Source organism: Neodiprion virginianus, chromosome 3 (assembly GCF_021901495.1).
Source record: "Neodiprion virginianus isolate iyNeoVirg1 chromosome 3, iyNeoVirg1.1, whole genome shotgun sequence".
NCBI lineage: Eukaryota > Metazoa > Arthropoda > Insecta > Hymenoptera > Diprionidae > Neodiprion > Neodiprion virginianus.
The window spans coordinates 4,303,206-4,319,007 of record NC_060879.1 but is presented as its reverse complement, the minus strand read 5'-3'; the positions used below and the strand labels follow the sequence as shown (position 1 = coordinate 4,319,007).

At 38.5% G+C, this 15,802-nt stretch overlaps 3 protein-coding genes and 1 long non-coding RNA gene across 4 annotated transcripts; 3 read left to right on the top strand and 1 right to left on the bottom strand.

Annotated features, from left to right (window-relative positions):
• The first annotated feature begins 483 nt into the window (after positions 1-483).
• On the top strand, positions 484-3,788 carry LOC124300667 (translocon-associated protein subunit alpha). The gene is made up of 5 exons (XM_046754973.1): positions 484-731; positions 1,540-1,719; positions 1,934-2,193; positions 2,304-2,571; positions 2,720-3,788. The coding sequence occupies exons 1-5, from the start codon at positions 668-670 to the stop codon at positions 2,791-2,793; spliced, it is 846 nt and encodes a 281-aa protein (XP_046610929.1). The 5' UTR covers positions 484-667; the 3' UTR covers positions 2,794-3,788.
• A 905-nt stretch (positions 3,789-4,693) lies between these two features.
• LOC124300613 (uncharacterized) lies at positions 4,694-7,587 on the top strand. Its single transcript, XM_046754897.1, has 9 exons — positions 4,694-4,877; positions 5,187-5,294; positions 5,394-5,501; positions 5,724-5,872; positions 6,054-6,215; positions 6,334-6,440; positions 6,544-6,655; positions 6,738-6,865; positions 6,932-7,587. The coding sequence occupies exons 1-9, from the start codon at positions 4,719-4,721 to the stop codon at positions 7,108-7,110; spliced, it is 1,212 nt and encodes a 403-aa protein (XP_046610853.1). The 5' UTR covers positions 4,694-4,718; the 3' UTR covers positions 7,111-7,587.
• On the bottom strand, positions 7,560-9,699 carry LOC124300614 (luciferin sulfotransferase-like). Its single transcript, XM_046754898.1, has 5 exons — positions 9,394-9,699; positions 9,115-9,211; positions 8,179-8,486; positions 8,017-8,111; positions 7,560-7,884 (listed from the first exon to the last, which is right to left on the bottom strand). Exons 1-5 carry the CDS (start codon positions 9,587-9,589, stop codon positions 7,585-7,587), a joined length of 996 nt encoding a protein of 331 aa, XP_046610854.1. The 5' UTR covers positions 9,590-9,699; the 3' UTR covers positions 7,560-7,584.
• Positions 9,333-10,546, top strand: LOC124300615 (uncharacterized). The gene is made up of 3 exons (XR_006907252.1): positions 9,333-9,452; positions 9,957-10,114; positions 10,466-10,546. It is a non-coding gene; the product is annotated as an uncharacterized LOC124300615 (long non-coding RNA).
• Positions 10,547-15,802: the final 5,256 nt, after the last annotated feature.

Below are 15,802 nucleotides of genomic sequence, written 5' to 3'. Positions count from 1 at the left end.
GTCTTACGAGCTTCGCACCAAGAAGAGTAAGTTACCAAAATGTAAACACACTTACAGACACTCTTACAATTGTGCTCGAAGAGGAAGAACACTTTCTATATTCCATTTCCTAATGGTTATGTTCTTGTTTTCATTCCTGTGCATGAATTAGTTTTCAAAGTACTTTGTTACCGGCAGAGTTCAGTCGATTTGTTTATCGATCTTTTTCGAATGCGGCAGTATTTTCATTTCTTATTTCGTCATGACGTTTGACGGGTGATCTGTTACGTAGAAATATATTTCCTACGATCTTAAAGGAAAATATTAACTTTGTATAAGTGCACAGAGCCCAATTTTTCAATCAAATCGTGCGGTTCGAAGTATCCCAAGGTTAGCGATCCGTTCGATGTTTCAGCGCCACCTAGACGCGTCATCGGAAAAGTTCGAGTAGTCCCACCAAGTTAATATTTGAGTCGTAATGCCGCGTGACAGATTCTGTTCCACGTTGTCGGTTCCCGAATGAAGTGTTGACCTTCCACGTAGCTGATTTTGTTGTGGGGACGCGGTACCGGAACGTGAGATTGTATTCAGTTACCATTCCGGAACACCGGAGAGTAGTTATATCTCGAAATTGTGTCTATTCTAATTACGTGTCGAGGGTGAAAAAATCTAATAAAATACATTCAAAATGAAAAATTTCTTTTTATTGATACTGTTGGCATTTCCAGCCACACTTCTCACAGTTAATAACGGTAATAATTATACTTCTCTCTTGTCCAACTTCTCAGTTTTTGCTTTCACTAATTTACTTCACACTCCCATATTTCGTATTTCCTTTCTCGTTTGCATGAACGAAACATTCTTAATCACGTCCGAAAGTCAACCGTATGTAAATTGATAACCATCAGTCAACTTGGAGCTCCCTAAAGTTTCAATTAGTCATATATTATTTCTTCCCGCAATACGGAGCAGTTTTCTGTTCACCGTTGAATTTTCCACATTTCATCACATAACCAGTTGCCAATTTTCATACCAATATAGAATTTGAGGTTCCTGGTCTTCGAACCGTCCAGTTGCAACTCGAAAAATTTTCTTTTCAATTTTAACATGTCAAATGCTTTTGCTTATCAACGAATGCAGCTAATCACTTCAAATCCATATGTTACAACGTTTATACAATATTCAGTTTCGCTATGACAAAAGTCAACCTATAACTCTACCACTATCGTTTTGAACTGTAACGTGTGTCTAAAGTTATCAACTAATCAGTCTTGCAAATAAAAATGCTGATGCCATCCTCAGTGACCCACCTTGTGACCTACTAACCATTTCTCAATTTTCTTATTCAAATTTTAAACATTCTTGACAAAAGAATGCCACATTTATTGTTAGAAATTGATTACAATTTGCCGTCAGAGTTATTTTATTTTTTCATCCTAATTCTTAATTAAAAAAAAACAAGTTATAAGGCACTAAAAAATTTTTAAGCACAGAGCTACCAAATTCAGTAAAATTTGGGAACATTGATGGATATGAATTTCAAAATCTCAAACATTTCAGGACTGTTATTTGTGAATGGTGAGGAAGATGAGATCGATGGCGACGCGATTGACATTGAAGCAGACGATGGAACCGTTATTACTGATGATGAGATGGAGGGAGAAACAACAAAGGCATCAGCTGATGCTGAAACTGTAATCCTTTTCACAAAACCAGTCGTCTCTTCTGCTGCGTCGATGGGTAAGTTGATCGAGAATACATTGTTCGACGATTTGTACAATAAGTAAAACTGTTTGGTACAGATGTCAAAAAGTTTCCTATAAAATTTTCTATTCAATCGTGATTATTAGTACTATTATTATTATTTTTTTACTATTATTACTATTATTATTATTATTATTATTATTATTATTATTCTTACTGTAATGTTTGTTCTGCTTTTTCCATATTCCAGAACTACCAGCCGGTGTTTTGGTTGAATTCCTTGTTGGTTTCACAAACAAGGGTGAAGTTGATTTCACCATAGACACTGTCGATGCATCTTTCCGTTATCCAATGGACTTTAATTTCTACATTCAAAATTTTTCCACAATTACATATAACAAAGTAGTAAAGCCAAACCATGAAGCTACTGTAGCTTACTCTTTCATACCGTCTGAAGTATTTGCTGGCAGACCGTTTGGGCTCAACATTAATCTCAATTACAGAGATGCTGTAAGTATATGACGGATACAACTAGTTTGATAAACACGAAGTCAAAACTTGACTACACTTTTTGTTTTTATTGTATTTTGATGGCTAAAAGTGATTCTTTCAATTTTCAGAACGGAATAGGCTTCACTGATGCAGTCTACAATGAAACGATACAAATTATCGAATTGGATGAAGGACTTGACGGTGAAACTATGTTCCTCTATGTCTTCCTGGCAGCTTGTGTCATATTGACACTCGTTGGCGGCCAACAGTTATTGTCTTCCTTTGGACGTAAATCGCGATTCTCTTCCGGTCGTAAAGCACCTGTTGAAATGGGCACATCTAACCCCAACAACGTTGACTATGACTGGCTACCTAAAGACACTCTCAACAGGCTAAGTAAGTATTTAAAATACTGAAAATCAGATGCTCACTTGATTTTCGGGGATTATTGAAAAATATTAACTTTTTAATTGAGTATTAAGGTTGACTGCTTTGTTGAGTTTCTATTGTTATCTCATGCTCATTCGATAATTTTTTGTATCAGGTAAATCTCCAAGAACTCCAAAACAGAGTCCGAGACAGAGAAAGGCGAAGCGGTCCGCGGGGTCTGATGACTGATTTATATTTACGTAATTTATATACCAGATATGATTTTCAAATTGCTGGAGTAAAATTGTAGATTTTCTACAATTTGAAAAAGAAGAAATTTTGTAACAATAGTGTGTCAGAACTCGAGAAAATTTATTTATGTTTGAACTATTGTTTTTTTTCTCTCGTTTTTTTTTCACAATAAAAAACGATTTCTTAATCTAGAGCATATCGACGCTTGAATTTTGAAGCGAGGAAAAAAGAACTAGTTTCATTGTAAATTTTTGAAAGAAAAAAAAGCAATTATTAGGTTATTTGATGTTTATTTATGAAAATTGATTTCACCACCGGTATAAAAACCGAATCCGATAGATTCAGTGAAAACCACATCTTGATTTTCATACGTTAACGAACAAATAAAAAACTTGGCGCGTCGTAGACATTAAACTGCTGCATGTTATTATCAGATAAATTTAGCGGGCAGTTATGATATTGACCACTACGAATAAAATAGAAAGTTACCGTTACGCGAGTAATTACATTTCAATTGCGAATTATTAATTATTCATCTACTTGGCTACAAAAAAGCTGTTAAATTATCTCCAATAGAGTATCATAACAGTCCGCATCACCACGAATCGTTACAAGATGAACGGAATTGCAGTAAATGATAAGTAAGATGTGAAAATATAATAATTTTTTGATAAATTCGTTAAATTATTTCTTTCCCCCGCATAGAAACGTAAATTTTAGTCTACCGCAATGGTCGTATTTCATATTTATAGAAACAAAACTATGTATAAGTAGAAAGCGAATGGATGGATAAACTGACATTTCAATGTTAAGAAACGTTTAAAGTTCGTTGTAATTACGATCTACTAGTGCTAAATAAGTTTTTGCACCATGCAATCATAATTTATAGATAACGATGGTGATTTTCTTAGGTATAGATGCTTAGTGTTTAAGACCATTGAAGTGTATGTGAGCATAGGATTATAACAATAAATTGTGTGTATTGATACGAATTGCTTACTGAAGAAAATTCAGGAATCATTCATTCACAATGACGGATACTTATTTTATTTTGACTGTCTGTTGTACCGTGTATACAATCATATAATTAATACAACATTAACAACGGTTACATATTTAATTATATTCAAGTAATATGCATTTTGTCAAATACTTCACGCACCCTTTTTTGTCATATCTTCTAAACACATTGCGTCTCATCTGACTTGCACCGGTAAACAAAAGTTGTGGATTCGATGGATTAATTTCTTAAATTGTATGCCATCGCAAGATGGCCGCCTTCAACACACTTGCGATTTTATTTCGGATGTACGTTTATTTCCAAGAATTTCCAGTTACCAAAGGTTATTTCATGTGAAATAAAATAAAGGCAAGAACAGCTCAAGCACGGTTCTACCTTCGTCCGTGTCCTAAAATATGAAAGTTCAGCTTGCGAAATTCACTCGGGTGTGTGAATCATTGGGTGTCTGAAGTTTGCGCTTGGCGCGTAAATTTCAATAACAAATTTTGAGAAATGGAAAAATCTGATTCAATTGCTCAATATTGGTGTAAATAATACCTATGCTTCACTAATAACTGTTCTATAACGTACCATTGGAATATTAAAATGAAACTTCATTTTCAGTTAGGCATATTTCTTCTCTGAATCTAATCACGATAATGTGTAATCTTATGAGATTCTCTAACGCCGAAAAACGAATACACATCTATTGAACACGTGTTTATCATACCTCGCACGTGAAATACAGTCAATAGAATATACGAATTATCCAAATGTAATATCAGTCCGTTATCGGCTGAATTGTATCTCATTTCTGCTCAAGTGCTGCCAGAAGTATGAGATAAGCGGTATTAATTATACATACCCGAAGATAACGCTTAGTTAGTAGCGTCTCTTTCAGTCCCGCTTAGTCCGTCCAACGATGGTACTTTGTTCGCTTTTACTAGCAGCTCTGCTGTTCGCGGCATTCAAATATCTCAAACTAGAAAATGTTGAACCGATTTTTGGAGTGTACAAGCAACCCGGAAAATGGTATTACCTCAAGTACCTTGCGTTTTGGTGCATTTTAAATTCTCGGAGGGTAAGTTAACGTACCGTCGATGCTATCGATAGTTAAAGTATTGTATTATAATATATATACATACTACTCATTCAGGGTGGCGACAGACCGGAAAACCCGGTAAGCCCGGAAATGGTCAGAAAATTTCTTTTTTTGTTGGGAAAAGTCAAGGAAAGATCAGGTAATTTTATTTGAGCAAAATTGTTGCCACCCTGACATTCAATTTGATTCAATTTTCCTTTACTTTTATCTTTACTTCGATACATGTATAGTCAGTGAATCATGAGATTTTCTGATTTTTAACTATATTTATAACCAATTAAATCGCAGGTGTTCGGAAAACTTGGCTCAAGGCTCCGGCAAAGCGGTTATGGCATGAAATCACGTTCAACCCCAGAAGAAATGGACAAGGCTCAACAACTGTCCTCACATACAGAGGTATACGAACAGCTGCCTTCTGTTTCCACAACTAATACTATAAAAATAATTAATTGCAACAATTAAGACAGTCAAAGAATTATTTGTTCATATCCTTAGGCATTTGACGCGGTCTTCTTTATGGCAACAAACAAAGAGGGATATTACTTAGTTGGGGGCTCAGAGCGTCGACACGATGGTATTGTCAATGGATTATTTTACCTTGTGGTGAGTAGTATATGTGTGGTTTTGTAATTGATGTAAAATATTTTTCTCAAGTACATCATATTTTCCATTGCTGTAGAGAATAAAAAATAGTAATAGTCCGTGTAAGGAAATAAAATTTCTACGGACAAGCATCAGCTTTTCAATGTATAAATTTAATTTTCGGCCATAGTGTTGGTTTTGTAATCTTTCTGTCATCCTTAGTTTCTGAAACTTTTATTTCAGGTTCCAGGAAAGGGTCTTCTCTGTAGTAAAAGAATTCCCAGTACTCAACTGCACGGTGCAAAGCCGAATGAATTCGGCGCCGAGGGTATTCGTTTTACCCCAATCGTACCGATGAAACATTGGCGTATCGAGTACAACGGTTCCATGTGGTAATTGCATTTTTGTGCCGACCAATAATATCTTGTAATTATTATATCTCAGCTTTACATTTCGAATCACGTGAATCGAATTCCTTTTTAAAATTCAAAAAAAAACAACATTTTAGTAAGTAAACGAACCTAAGTTTTAGATTAACCTGTATTAAAAAAAAAATCATTTATGAAATTTTAGGTTCCAAAATGAACCGGGCAAATCCAGCAACGTAGAAATTCAAGCTGACTGGCGCAGTGATCTTCCGTTTTTTGATTTCGATACTGATTTGGCGATAGCTCCAACATGCAGGGCGATTGCGCGTGAAGACTGGAGTAAGGAATACTTCGACAGCCTCAAGGCGTGAGTCTGTTAAAACTTCAAATAACGAATCCTAATCGGTGAACTAGTAGACCAGTAACAAAATTAAGGCACGATACAATCTATAATACAATTTTCTTACTGATATTAATTTTTCCAGGGCACACCAGACGCACTACGAGCAGATGGGAAGTTTGAAAGCTAATATCAATATTGAAGGAAAGGTGTACGAATTCGAAGGTCAAGCCTTCAGGGATCATAGTTACGGTAAAGTGTTCATAATCCATCTTTGTTTTCTCCTGCAATTAATCTGGGATCTTATTTAATTGATCCACATTAATTTCGATCCGAATCGATTAATTTTCCGTAGGATTCAAGAGAGATTGGACCCTGATGCATCGGTACATATTTCACATGCTCTTTCTGGAAGATGGGACCATGGCATCGATTGGCGTGATTTGCCAACCCTGCACCTGTTCCACGTGAGTAATTTTTAAAGTGAACAGTACATCCCCGGCTAGAATTTAACGATGTTTAATGATTTTCAACGGTTATTCCCCGAAGGTTGGAGGCTGGTTACGTATACGAACCTGACGGATCTCTGCACCCGTTGGAATGGTGTGACCTGAAGTTATATCAGCACGGCGAGAACGGAACTGCGCCGAAGGATCATGCATTCACCTTTAAAGCGGGTTAGTGCCGAATACTGCGAACTTGGAACAATCGATATACAACATTGGTATGTTGCAAAATTGCAGGTGAAAAGGTGTACAGCGTTCAAGTGAACGTTGAGTACGAATCGATACATTTTGTCGGTAAAAACTGGGAGGCAAGGATGGTCGAACGATTCGTTCGTTATCGCGTCAACGGCACCGTCGACGGAAGGGGCATCTCGGAATTCCATTATCGCAACAAAAATGGTCGAACTAAAGACTAACCGTTCATCGACAAACACACAGGGTCTTTCAGGCTTGGCAGAATACGTGGATGACATCCTTGGAAACAACTGTGAATAGTTATGAGTGAGGTTGCAGAATAGCGCTGAACTCGTTAACTTGATTAACGCTCGAGTTTATTTGGACACGATTGTCAATAGAGTATAAAGTTTTCATGAACTCCATTGTGATTTTTCCAGCTAACGTTTGCAATGACAATTAACTTGACACTGTTTTCTATAAATAAGTTTATTATTCACAGTAATAAATGTTAAATTTTTTATAGCTATTTTGATATTGGTAAAAATTTTTTTTTTTTTTTTTCAAGAAAGAAAATTTTACGTCAGCACATCGATCATACATGTTTCTTGTTGTCTTCTCTTTTAAGCTATCGCTTGTGCCGAGGAATTGACATCCCTTGTCTTATATTATTCAATATCCCTTATCGCATCATCCAATAAACAAGCTGAGACCTGTTATTCAGAAGTGGAGTAATAAGTACCCCTCAAATTTTCCCGAGTCCAATCGTCAAACTGCTGAACGATTTCAGGTGCCATTTCGGTTTTCCACTGTTCGGTCGTTCCGCGCCTTATGAACTCTCCTTTTTTTTCGGACGGATTTAACTTCTGCATAACGGCTATGACTTCCTCGTTGTTCACAGCTGGGTTCACTTTCATGCTATCGAAACTCAGGTGCTGGATCAAAACCGACTCCTGATCGGTGGTCAAGTTCTTACCGAGAAATTTTGCGGTTCTCTTTATTACCGAGGGCAAGTCCTGGGTAAAAGAGACATTGAGAATTACTCATACTATGCGATGCAAGCTGGACGTGGAAGGCATGGACAGTATTAAAGGCATAATTGATTCTTGTTCACGGTAAGATAAGGCTCACAAAAACAGTGAATTCACCCTTTTCATGTCCTCATACTTTAGGAATAGGAAGTTGTCGTTGATTCTCTGCTTCCAGAAACCAAGCACGTGTTTCCAGAAAGGTGCGTACATAACTAAAATCGAGTTTGAAATTAAAGGTCATCCGATTTGAAGAAACGTGGGAAGTAATTATTTGCAAACCTGCGTCTTTAATAAAGAGATCACACCAATCCTCGAAGCTCCCTTTAAACCCTTCGGATACTTTGGCGTGATGAAAATAAGAAATGCACGTGTCCTTGGGATTTCGGGAAACGTATACAATCTTGGCATTTTTTTCTCCTCTCTTAAGCTGCCGAGGAAGTAAACTGAACGGAAGGTGTGTCTTGATGAATCTGGGACTGGCCAATTTTTGACAATATCCGATACTGTCGATCACGTGTTCTGGCACCTTAATGTCAGAGATTGGACCATGATCCAATGGTTTCGGAGCGCCAATCACAGCAGATATCCTGTTTGGAGAGAGGAAACAAATTTATTTTTATGTGTTGCAGTGAGACCGAATGTTATAGATTGATGTTATTGATTTAACTGTGATGAATGTACACTGAGGAAAATTTCATTTGTTATAGTGACTAGAACATTTCAGTAAAACTGGTATCGTTAAAAAAACTGTTTGAATATTGTTGGTATTACGAAAAACGAGGTACGCGTAACCATTTTGCGCTATCGTCGATCCTTGTTGGTAATCGCAACGCAAAATCATTTTCCGAGGTTTACTCTACTTTTTTAGTTAAACAAGACTTCAACGTCACTTATTGTTGCACAAGCATTAAATTTTCGCAACGGTTACAAGAAAATATAGTAACAGTGATTGTAATGAGAAAGAATGGTAACGGATACTGAACTTTCTGGTAACGGCTAGAAAACTAATTTTCATTTTCCACCTAGGATTACATTTTTCGATTGTGGTAAAAAATGAAAATAGTTAAGGACTGAGCGGTAACCGGAACTAAAAATTTCTCTCAGTGTATCGAACTGACTCAAAATCAAAATTAAATTCAAGAGAAGAGCTTAGAATCGGCAAAACGGGTCAGTTCTAATTATCAAATTGATGATTTTTCATTGTTTCCAACTTACTCCAAGTATGGAAATCTGTCATTGAGAAGAACTTTGGCTCTCTCAAAGTTCGAGTCGTTAGCTATGCACCAAACCATTTCCTGCGTCCAAGTAGTACCTGAAAGAACACACACGACACCGATCGAGTGCTGTCACATAGTCGTAGGCGTTATACTTCGATATAGTTATCTCAGTGTAGATAGCTCTTAATCAGGTACCACCAAGCTAAAGCAATGTCGTTGCAACAATTTTAAAGAAATGACAACCATCCCGGCTAGTTGATAGATTTTGCGTCCTCACCCGTCCGTGGAAAGCTGCAGACCCAAATATCGTCATCGCGAACTTCAAAGTTGTCTATGGTATTGACGAATTTTCTGAATTGCTCCGGTAAAGTAATTCCATCCAGTTTTATGTAACCTTGATGATCCGGTCTGGTTAGGTGTTTCTTAACGAGATTTGCTACTTCATCGTCGAACAATGTGATTTCGTGTTGCATCTTTATTATATAATGCTAACAACACTATAGTCAGAATCGATTCACTGTATAACTCGGCAAAAAACTAGTGAAGCAAACCTGTACGTACTCGTAGAGACGAGTGGCCCGGTCGATCGTTTTATCGATAACTAGATTGCAGCACTTTGTACTGCTGTTCTTATCTGTCAGATGCTAGTCAAATGTGACCAAATGAGAAATTAACATTGAGGCATTTGAGGTCTCGATTAAGGGAGACTTTGTCCTTGAAATTTTCAAAAAATCGATTTTTTTTTTATTACGGATTCTTAATCTACATGTAAGTAGAAATGAATCTGTCGAACCGTTTCCCGGATTTCGAACGTTTACGATATTTTAAACGCGTTTGAAGTCGACACGGTCAGCGCGCTCTGACCGTCTCAGCAGAGGCAGGTGACCAACGCAACAAAAAAGGCCCGGATTGAGCAGCGGGAGATTGTTAGCGGCTCAACATGAGCAGCTAGAAGAAGAGGAAGGATGCCTCTATGGACCAGGCATTGCCGATTACCGGTAATTATAAACACATTTGTGTGAACACATTACAAAACTTTGAATGCGTTTTTCTCGCAAACACGTTTTTAAAAATCGCTGACATTCTCCTGACCGCTGTAAATAACATATCGACCTGAAATTTGAAGAGCATACTCAGAAAATATGTCTTCACGGAATGACGGATCGTTTTTTCGATAGATACATTTTTGCATTTATTATTTATCCTTTTATGCGAAAAATAACGCGAAAATTCAATTTTTTTTTTTAATTGCCGCCATTTTCCGAAATTTGTACTGAACGAAAAACGCATCCGTCATTCCATGACCAGAGGGTCACACATTGATAATATGCTTGGAATTTGTGTTTCAGATCAACAAAGAGGGGGCAGTGATGTCAGCCGTTTACCTCCAGCGTTTTGAGGACGTGTTTTCACGGAGCTGCAACGGCCACCATTTTGGTTTATTTTTTCAAAAAAATTTTTTTTAACGTTTTGTATATCATGAATAAAAGAAATAAAAAAAATCGCACTCAAAAAGCGTTACTCATTTCCTTCGAAAAAAATAAAATGTAAACACCTGAAATATGGCACTCCATGGACAAAGTCTCCCTTGATAAATCTCATCAATATTATGACACCAGATTTATGGATGCAATCATTGGATAAAAAGAAGCTGAAGAAAATACAAGATTACTGCTCTTTTATGAATCCTTCAAGTGAGGCTAAGAGAAAAAAAAATGCCTGAAATTTCCTTCGCATTTTCTCAGATAGTGACTCGAGGGAGTTCCAGTTATCCGTTTTGCATTCACAAGCGTCGGATTGATCTAAATGAAGTCGATAAGAAAGTTGAGGATTTTCAGTCCAGAAATTGCAAACAATGTGAAGCTAACTTCTTTGCTTCTTGATGGCCGGATTTTGTTCGTGATTGAATGATAGCCAAAGTCTTTGCTTGATGCATGAAATCGATGTGATTTTGCGGGGAAGATTAGATGCACGCAGTCTAGAGTCAGTGAGAGTAATGTATCGGTGGATCCGATCTGATAGCCAAGAAACAGATGAGTTTCACAGTATTTCCTCAGCTGTTAATCTGCGTATCTTTTTTACATTCCTGGAAGTCCAATTACTCTTCAACGTATCGGGCAAAAAGATGCAAACGCGAGGATCTTTTCGGCTATGTAAGTCGAGAGGAAAAGAGCAGGCCGCTTTGTAATTTGTCAGATGAAAATGACAAGATCTTCGGAGGAAAAAATAAATATATTATTTTGCGCACTGTAATTAAACGTTGAAAACACACAGTATGGTCAGTAAATTTTCTGTTGTTGATGACACGCTATTTGCGCTGCGTTTTCTAAGTTCCTGGGGGTCCAGTTAGTCAGGGGAGAGTCATTCGAATCAAATCTGAGACCAGAAATTTTCGGCCCAAAAAATGAAAAAAAAGTAAGGCTAACCCCTTTCCATTTTTGGCGAAAATTTTCGCGATTTTGAAAAGTGCTGGAATCAATTAATTGTAGCACTGATCGGACGTAATTTTGCGAGAGAAATCGATTGGGCGCAGTCCCAATACGCTGCGATCAACGCATCAAAAGTTACAGCCAAAAAACCAAAACCTGAATTTTCGACATTTTTCAGCAGGTGCTTTTTCGCTCGCCATTCCTCTCCTGTTGGTCCTACGCTCTTTTCGCTGCGATTTCTGAGTTCCTGAGGGTCCAATTGGTCGGATATGGATCGTTTAAATCGAATCTGAGACCAAAAGTTTTTTGCCAAAAAAAAAGTAAGGCTAACCCCTTTCCATTTTTGGCGAAAATTTTCGCGATTTTGAAAAGTGCTGGAATCAATTAATTGTAGCACTGATCGGACGTAATTTTGCGAGAGAAATCGATTGGGCGCAGTCCCAATACGCTGCGATCAACGCATCAAAAGTTACAGCCAAAAAACCAGAACCTGAATTTTCGACATTTTTCAGCAGGTGCTTTTTCGCTCGCCATTTCTCTCCTGTTGGTCCTACGCTCTTTTCGCTGCGATTTCTGAGTTCCTGAGGGTCCAATTGGTCGGATAAAGATCGTTTGAATCGAATCTGAGACCAAAAGTTTTTTGCCAAAAAAAAAAGTAAGGCTAACCCCTTTCCATTTTTGGCGAAAATTTTCGCGATTTTGAAAAGTGCTGGAATCAATTAATTGTAGCACTGATCGGACGTAATTTTGCGAGAGAAACCGATTGGGCGCAGTCCCAATACGCTGCGATCAACGCATCAAAAGTTACAGCCAAAAAACCACAACCTGAATTTTCGACATTTTTCAGCAGGTGCTTTTTCGCTCGCCATTTCTCTCCTGTTGGTCCTACGCTCTTTTCGCTGCGATTTCTGAGTTCCTGAGGGTCCGATTGGTCGGATAAGGATCGTTTGAATCGAATCTGAGACCAAAAGTTTTTTGCCAAAAAAAAAAGTAAGGCTATCCCCTTTCCATTTTTGGCGAAAATTTTCGCGATTTTGAAAAGTGCTGAAATCAATTAATTGTAGCACTGATCGGACGTAATTTTGCGAGAGAAATCGATTGGGCGCAGTCCCAATACGCTGCGATCAACGCATCAAAATTTACAGCCAAAAAACCAGAACCTGAATTTTCGACATTTTTCAGCAGGTGCTTTTTCGCTCGCCATTTCTCTCCTGTTGGTCCTACGCTCTTTTCGCTGCGATTTCTGAGTTCCTGGGGGTCCAGTTAGTCAGGGGAGAGTCATTCGAATCAAATCTGAGACCAGAAATTTTCGGCCCAAAAAATGAAAAAAAAGTAAGGCTAACCCCTTTCCATTTTTGGCGAAAATTTTCGCGATTTTGAAAAGTGCTGGAATCAATTGTTTGTAGCACTGATCGGACGTAATTTTGCGAGAGAAATCGATTGGGCGCAGTCCCAATACGCTGCGATCAACGCATCAAAAGTTACAGCCAAAAAACCAAAACCTGAATTTTCGACATTTTTCAGCAAGTGCTTTTTCGCTCGCCATTTCTCTCCTGTTGGTCCTACGCTCTTTTCGCTGCGATTACTGAGTTCCTGGGGGTCCAATTGGTCGGATAAGGATCGTTTAAATCGAATCTGAGACCAAAAGTTTTTTGCCAAAAAAAAAAGTAAGGCTAACCCCTTTCCATTTTTGGCGAAAATTTTCGCGATTTTGGAAAGTGCTTGAATGAATTAATTGTAGCACTGATCGGACGTAATTTTGCGAGAGAAATCGATTGGGCGCAGTCCCAATACGCTGCGATCAACGCATCAAAAGTTACAGCCAAAAAACCAGAACCTGAATTTTCGACATTTTTCAGCAGGTGCTTTTTCGCTCGCCATTCCTCTCCTGTTGGTCCTACGCTCTTTTCGCTGCGATTTCTGAGTTCCTGAGGGTCCAATTGGTCGGATAAGGATCGTTTAAATCGAATCTGAGACCAGAAGTTTTTTGCCAAAAAAAAAAGTAAGGCTAACCCCTTTCCATTTTTGGCAAAAATTTTCGCGATTTCGAAAAGTGCTGGAATCAATTGATTGTAGCACTGATCGGACGTAATTTTGCGAGAGAAATCGATTGGGCGCAGTCCCAATACGCTGCGATCAACGCATCAAAAGTTACAGCCAAAAAACCAGAACCTGAATTTTCGACATTTTTCAGCAGGTGCTTTTTCGCTCGCCATTTCTCTCCTGTTGGTCCTACGCTCTTTCCGCTGCGATTTCTGAGTTCCTGAGGGTCCAATTGGTCGGATAAGGATCGTTTAAATCGAATCTGAGACCAAAAGTTTATTGCCAAAAAAAAAAGTAAGGCTAACCCCTTTCCATTTTTGGCGAAAATTTTCGCGATTTTGAAAAGTGATGAAATCAATTAATTGTAGCACTGATCGGACGTAATTTTGCGAGAGAAATCGATTGGGCGCAGTCCCAATACGCTGCGATCAACGCATCAAAAGTTACAGCCAAAAAACCAGAACCTGAATTTTCGACATTTTTCAGCAGGTGCTTTTTCGCTCGCCATTTCTCTCCTGTTGGTCGTACGCTCTTTTCGCTGCGATTTCTGAGTTCCTGATGGTCCAATTGGTCGGATGAGGATCGTTGAAATCGAAACTGAGACCAAAAGTTTTTTGCCAAAAAAACAAGTAAGGCTAACCCCTTTCCAGTTTTGGCGAAAATTTTCGCGATTTTGAAAAGTGCTGGAATCAATTAATTGTAGCGCTGATCGGACGTAATTTTGCGAGAGAAACCGATTGGGCGCAGTCCCAATACGCTGCGATCAACGCATCAAAAGTTACAGCCAAAAAACCAGAAGCTGAATTTTCGACATTTTTCAGCAGGTGCTTTTTCGCTCGCCATTTCTCTCCTGTTGGTCCTACGCTCTTTTCGCTGCGATTTCTGAGTTCCTGATGGTCCAATTGGTCGGATGAGGATCGTTTAAATCGAAACTGAGACCAAAAGTTTTTTGCCAAAAAAACAAGTAAGGCTAACCCCTTTCCATTTTTGGCGAAAATTTTCGCGATTTTGAAAAGTGCTGGAATCAGGTAATTGTAGCACTGATCGGACGTAATTTTGCGAGAGAAATCGATTGGGCGCAGTCCCAATACGCTGCGATCAACGCATCAAAAGTTACAGCCAAAAAACCAGAACCTGAATTTTCGACATTTTTCAGCAGGTGCTTTTTCGCTCGCCATTTCTCTCCTGTTGGTCCTACGCTCTTTTCGCTGCGATTTCTGAGTTCCTGAGGGTCCAATTGGTCGGATAAGGATCGTTCAAATCGAATCTGAGACCAAAAGTTTTTTGCAAAAAAAAAAGTAAGGCTAACCCCTTTCCATTTTTGGCGAAAATTTTCACGATTTTGGAAAGTGCTGGAATGAATTAATTGTAGCACTGATCGGACGTAATTTTGCGAGAGAAATCGATTGGGCGCAGTCCCAATACGCTGCGATCAACGCATCAAAAGTTACAGCCAAAAAACCAGAACCTGAATTTTCGACATTTTTCAGCAGGTGCTTTTTCGCTCGCCATTCCTCTCCTGTTGGTCCTACGCTCTTTTCGCTGCGATTTCTGAGTTCCTGAGGGTTTAATTGGTCGGATAAGGATCGTTTAAATCGAATCTGAGACCAAAAGTTTTTTGCCAAAAAAAAAAGTAAGGCTAACCCCTTTCCATTTTTGGCGAAAATTTTCGCGATTTTGAAAAGTGCTGGAATCAATTGATTGTAGCACTGATCGGACGTAATTTTGCGAGAGAAATCGATTGAGCGCAGTCCCAATACGCTGCGATCAACGCATCAAAAGTTACAGCCAAAAAACCAGAACCTGAATTTTCGACATTTTTCAGCAGGTGCTTTTTCGCTCGCCATTTCTCTCCTGTTGGTCCTACGCTCTTTTCGCTGCGATTTCTGAGTTCCTGATGGTCCAATTGGTCGGATGAGGATCGTTTAAATTGAATCTGAGACCAAAAGTTTTTCGCCAAAAAAACAAGTAAGGCTAACCCCTTTCCATTTTTGGCGAAAATTTTCGCGATTTTGAAAAGTGCTGGAATCAATTAATTGTAGCACTGATCGGACGTAATTTTGCGAGAGAAATCGATTGGGCGCAGTCCCAATACGCTGCGATCAACGCATCAAAAGTTACAGCCAAAAAACCAGAACCTGAATTTTCGACATTTTTCAGCAGGTGCTTTTTCGCTCGCCATTTCTCTCCTGTTGGTCCTACGCTCTTTTCGCT